This window comes from Talpa europaea (genome assembly GCF_964194135.1).
Source record: "Talpa europaea genome assembly, chromosome: 2".
NCBI classification, from domain to species: Eukaryota; Metazoa; Chordata; class Mammalia; order Eulipotyphla; family Talpidae; genus Talpa; species Talpa europaea.
Genome location: NC_140068.1, coordinates 134,902,850 through 134,909,298, shown reverse-complemented (window position 1 = coordinate 134,909,298; position 6,449 = coordinate 134,902,850). Strand labels below are relative to the sequence as shown.

General features: G+C 36.8%; 1 protein-coding gene across 1 annotated transcript; it reads right to left on the bottom strand.

Annotated features, from left to right (window-relative positions):
• Positions 1-3,015: 3,015 nt before the first annotated feature.
• On the bottom strand, positions 3,016-3,948 carry LOC311167485 (olfactory receptor 14J1-like; the record flags this gene model as incomplete). Its single annotated transcript, XM_084228505.1, has 1 exon — positions 3,016-3,948. One exon carries the CDS (start codon positions 3,946-3,948, stop codon positions 3,016-3,018), a length of 933 nt encoding a protein of 310 aa, XP_084084631.1.
• Positions 3,949-6,449: the final 2,501 nt, after the last annotated feature.

Sequence of the window (6,449 nt, the reverse complement as noted above, 5' to 3'; positions counted from 1 at the left end):
GGCCTGTACCCCGGTTCTTGTATGCATAAATAAATAAATATTTTAAAAATTAATTCTAATAATAAATTTTAGCCACATTAATACATTCATATTGCTATTAACAAGATGATTATATTATTCTGCCAATTACTTTTGGTTTTCAAAATGTCATGCTGACCATCCACTCCTCCATTACTGCATACTTTTTTGAATTTTAGTGAATATTTTCTAAGGCAGCATTTTAAATATGTGACGACTTTTGTACTTTTTTGATTATTTTCTTAGTGATTTCTTTCTTTCTTTTTAGTCACATTTCTGACACTGAATACAGGGTACCTGTTTTTCGCAACACTTCCACAGCATTTAAGTCAGACATAGAACCAAGCCCCCAGATTACCATTCCCTCCCATGAGAATGGCTCTACCAGACACCACCTGAATGTCGAGATTGTTACATGACTGATCTATGCACTATTATGGGGGTTCCACTCCTTCCCTTCAAAAGTATTCTAGAGTAGTTCACAGAATTCAGAATGGTCTATTTCTAACTCTTAGTGATTTGTTAGAAAAAATCCAAATCAGAAATATAGACAGCTGCAGGACAAGATTGGGGAAGGAAAGTAGAAATTCCTCGCCTTCCTTCTCACACATCTTCCCAATACATCTTTGGGTTCCACAACCCAGAACTCTCCAAATCTATGCTGTTTAAGGTTCATTGGTAGCCACATTACATAAACAAGATTGTTTAAACTATTGGTTATTGGCAATTAGCTCACCTTCAATTTCCTTCTCCTCTTCAGAGGTCAGAGGTAGGAATGAATGATTCACATTCTAATCACTTGGTTGTCCTCTGGCATACAACCACCATCTTGAATTTACATAAGTGCCCACATTGAGTGATATTATCAACATAATGAGTCATATTATCAGTGTAAAGTGTGATGTGTTGAAAAGGACATCTGAAGAACAAGATGCTTTTCACCTTCTATCACTCAGGTAATGACATGGATTTGAGCAAGCTGAGACAGGAACAGAGGACAAAAACCAAGTATGTATTTCTAATTATGTGACATTATCAAAGACTGATGATGGGTTTACCATATAAACATTTATGTTTCTTAACACAAAGACAATTTCACATTTACGCTAACTTCATTTGTGATACATCTGTGTGTGTTCAATCAATACTGAAACTTCAGCAATATATTATTATACATTGTCAATTTACATAATGATGTATCTTTTGATGAACTGAAAAATGAAAGGAGAGAATGCAGCATGTATAGCTTTTGTTATAGTCATCTTACTTGTCATTTATGTTATTTTACTTTGTTCCTGTTGATTCAATTTCCCGTTATTTCCCTAGCCTCATATACTCCGTTTCCACTCATCCTCTGAGAGCTATCATTAGCAAAGATATTGCTTTTCCATGTGTTCTAAAGCTGGAAACACATTATATACCTTTTTTTTTTTTTTTTAGAATTTTTTTTTTTTATAGAGGCATTTTATTTATTTATTTATTTGTTTGTTTGTTTTTGTTTATACACGCACTGGGTACAGTCAGAAGCGCGGGAGGGTGAGAGAATTCACCAGAGCCAGAGCGGGGAGCAGAGCAGGCAGAAGGACCGAAGTACACTGCTGAGGGGAGCAGCGGGCGGCAGGAGAGGTCTGCACGCCATGTGGGACCCTCCTCCGGTGGCCGGGGAGCAGCCGGGGATCGAACCGGCGCCGCAGAGGCCGCAGGCAGCTTCGCAACCCAGCGCTCAACCGCTGCGCCACCGGGGAGGCCCTATATACCTTTATTTTTATAGAACTGCTTCTTGATGCAGTTAAAGGAGTAAAGAAGAAATATCCACTTATATTAATGGTTTCTAATGTCAAAACCTGAGTAAAACAAGCATGTGTTGAGGAATGCAATCAAAACACAATTATAACTTGTGTCCTACACAACTATTTGTTTATTTGAAAAAAGAAATCTCAAAATTACAGAGCAGTTCCAAGGTTAGTGCACAGAACTTTTTTCCTTTCCATCTTTCCCCACCACCAACTTTTGTGTCCCTTGGCCTTTCCCCTCCCCACTCTCTCTTTAACCTCAGACCCCTCAAGGTATTTGTTGATGTCCAGGAATTTTTAAAGAGTTTTATTTTGTGCAATTATCTCTTATATGAATATCCAATATCTGTTTTTTATTTCTGATTGGTATTACTGTGTGTATTTTTTTTCAAAATCCCTCCATTTTGTTGGAAATTACTGCAATTCATTCTTTTGAGAATATGTTATGTTAACCTGATGGGATTTTCATTATAAGCCACCAACCCTTTTGCCTAGTCAATCTTATTATTGTTTCCTAGTCCTGAACTCTTGATACTTTCATGAATATGTACTTAATGTAGTTCTCATTACATTTAGTTAATCAGGTGTTCCTTAAGCTTTATGAACTGATATATTTACTTCCCTTCCCAGGTATATGAAATTTTCCTCTATAGTTTATAAATGTGTTCCCTTCTTTTCTCTCTGTCTTCCATTCTTGAATACACTATATCCTGATGTTGCCTATCCCAACAGACAGAAAGCTCCCCAAGGTTTCTGAATTCAAGCATTTTAACATGGTTTACATGGTCATCTTACCTAAAGTTATGCACATATTCAATGTAATTCCTATCAAAAATTTAAGGCATTTTTCACAGAAATTGAACAAACAAAATTTGTACAGAACCACAGCATCCAAGGCAATACTAAGAAGGAAGAGTAAAAATGGAGGCACCACCTCCCTGAATGCAAATAATATGATGCTACAATAACAACAGGCACATGAATCCAAGGAGCAGCATAAAGAGCTCATAAATATGTGCACACTTATAGCACCAGACAAAGAGCCAAGACATTAAAAGAAAATACCAAATTGTCTTCCATAAGTGGTGTTGGTAAAACTGAACAACCACATGCAAAAGAATTTCATTACACCAGGGTATCACCCCATACACAAAACTGTATTCAAACCCAAGAGTGTTGCATAACCAAAAAATAAAATCTGCATTCAACAAAAGAGGCCAGCTTTTCTTCTTTGGAATACCTTTCGTAGAGCAACCTTTATGGCTTTATTTCTTAGGCTATAGATCATTGGATTGAGTGTTGGGGGCACAACTGTGTACATAATAGTGAGAAAAATGTCCAATGCACTTGGAGAGTCAGAAGGTGGCTTGAAAAACTCAAAGGAAGCTGTTGAAACAAATAATATGATCACGACAAGATGAGGAAGGCAAGTGGAAAAGGCCTGAGCTCTGCCCTCAGCAGATGGCATCCTCAGCACACTAGAGAATATCTGGATGTAGGACAGTCCAATACAGGTGACACAAAGAAAGGTCATAAGAGCCACGAAGCCAGTGACTCCAATATCACTGTTATACTCATTAGAGCAAGAGAGTTTCAGGATCTGGGGGATGTCACAGAAGAACTGGTGAATCTGGTAACCACAGAAGTGCATGGAAAAAGTGGCAGCCATGTGCATGGATGCAGAAATAACCCCACTGATCCAGACTCCTAGGACTCCATGGACACATTTGCTGTCATCCATGATGATTTCATAATGCAGTGGAAGGCATATGGCCACGTAGCGGTCATAAGACATCACTGTGAGCATGGGCATTTCAGCAGAAATACAGAGAATGACAGCAAAACTCTGCACTACGCATTCCCCGAGGGAAATATAGCCACTATGCATGAACGAGTTGTAAATGGACCTTGGCACAGTCACAGAAATGTAGCACAGATCCAGGAAGGAGAGATGTTTCAGGAAGAAATACATGGGTGAGTGGAGGCTACTGTCCATGGAAGTTGCGGTGATAATGAGGATATTGCCAGTTAACGCCACCACATATAAGACTAAGAACAGAGAAGCAAGTGTGATTTCCTGCTCAGGCTTGACAGAAAATCCCATCAGAAGAAACCCACTCATAGTGAAATTAGCCATAGTCCTGCTTAATTTACCAGTGATGTTTGCTGCAAATCAAGATGGGAAACATTTGAAATGGAATGAATCACAGGTGCTCTGTGTATGGAGACTACACATGAGGGGGGACTAAAGCACTGTTCAAAAATTAACAATAATATAAGAAAATAAATAAATATTAAAATTAAGATGAGTGCAACAGCAAAATTTTGACAAATCCAAAAACTATAAGACCTCTCAGAAAGAAAAAGAAAAATGCCAGATGGTCTCACTCATAGCAGGAATCTAGAAAACTTAAATAAGGGACCAGGAAAATGAATAACTATAAGAAAGTGAAAATCAAAATCAACAAAAAACTATGAACCAGAGACACTTTTTGGGAGGTGGGGGGCGGGAGGGGAGGGATTGGGGTCAGAATGAGGGGGTTGCAATTGTATGGAGAATATAAAAATAAAATTTATTATTTAAAAAAAAACTATAAGACCTCTCTGTTGGCACATGGGGTTAAGATGTAGCACTATGAAGCTATCCACAGGGCAGCATGAGTTTGATCACACACCACTGGCGTGACCCACACGGCAAGCAGACCTGCCCGGACTCACCCGATGCTTCCTTCAGCAGTGTACTTTGTCAGTCTGCCTGTTCTGCTCTCCGCTTTGGCTCTGGTGAATTCTCTCACCCTCCCCCACTTCTGACTGTACCCCAGTGCTTGCATAAATAAATAAATAAATCTTTAAAAAATAAATAAATATTTTTTTAAAAGACAAGAAGTGTGTCTCTTATTATACTCTTTCAATCTTTATCTATGTTTGTTTTGATCCTTATTTTGTGCAGCTAAAAAGTGTAGTTATTTTGCCAGTACTAAAATATTTGATTCATTTTCAATTTAAAATTTCCCTATCATGATTCAACAATTTATCTGTGATTTTTGATATGGAAAACATCTCACATCTCTGTTAAGTCATTATTATAAGAGTCAATGTATAATATGAACAGAAGGAAAATTCACACTGAATTTCTTCTATAACATTATAGAAAGAAAAGCAACATTAGGGAGGAAGTAATAACATGCCATAAAATGATTCCAGCATGTAAGAGTTTACAGTGTTCTCTCCCAGATTCCTAATTTCCACTAAAATAACCATAGCTCATCCATATTATTGCATGTTTTACAAGTTGAATGATAGTGACTGGTTCCCTCACTCACTTAAAATAAGTAATTTATGGGTTTTCCACTATTCTGTATATCTATGTTTTATGAAACTCACCATAGCATATTCAAGAACATATTTCTTCCATTGAAGGAGAAGCTGTCAGTATGAGCTGTTGACAGCCCAAAATCTTGATCTCTACAAATCAGTCACATTCAAAAAATCTGAACTGTGGAGAAAAAAATCAGGCCATTTCAATCCTTTCTTTGGCCTCTGGAGATTCGGTTAGGAAATATTTTTAGCATAAGCAAAGTTTGTGGGTGCCCTGGGTATTTGGTGCTCTTAAAAATGCCCTGGAGCCAGACTGTGCAATTATATTTACTGTTCCCAAAGATGGTTTTTTCTGTTGAGTTGACTTAATGATCATACATAGTAATCTGGATTCAACTAATTAGTGTTTATTGGATCAAATTATTGAAAATAATGGTATAATGTGATAGTTCAAAAATACCCAAAAAAAGACTTCATTTAGTTCCATTAAATGAGTAAACAAGTCATTCATTTAATTTTAAATGCATAATATTACAAAATACAATAAACAACCCCATCTTCTGAAAGGTGTAAATACCATTTTATTTCTACTAATGAAGCAACAAATTACTCCCTAATCTTATGCCACTAAATGACAATCAAATTTCACTTTGAGTGGGGAAGTAAATAACCCATTATTTTTTGGCCAATTATATATTCACCTTTTTACTTTGTAGATACAACTTATTTGTATCTGACTCCAATATCACTGTTATACTCATTAGTTGTATAACAAACAACTTTCAAAAAGTGAAACATACATATTTTTATTAGTTTGCTCTCAAATGAATAAAGTGAAAAAGTACTGTGATGTAAAATATTCATCAACTGGAAAGGAATTGAGTTTCAGAGCAGGGCAATCCTGAAACAGAATGTGAGGGGTGGTTTTTATAGTATTTTTGTGTATGCCTAGTTTGTTTATTGATTGATTGATTGATTATGTTCTTACATCAATATCCTTTTTTTTACAATATTTGATTTCTCCCCTCAGTTGTAGTCCTCATCATTCTCCCACCATCACATCACCTGTCAACAATCACCATAGTCTCCTGTGCTCTTTCCTCCCCTTTTTCTACCCCCTTTACACCCCCACCCCTGCATTGCATCAAATCTATGGTTTTCCTGTGAATTTTGATTTTTCCTGATCTCTTCTCAGGTTTCCATATACCCCCCTTATAAGTGAGACCATCCAATATTTTTCTTTTTTCTTCTGACTTATTTTTCTCAGTATAATCCTTTCCAGCTCTATCCATGTTGCCACAAATGGCATGAGTTTATCTT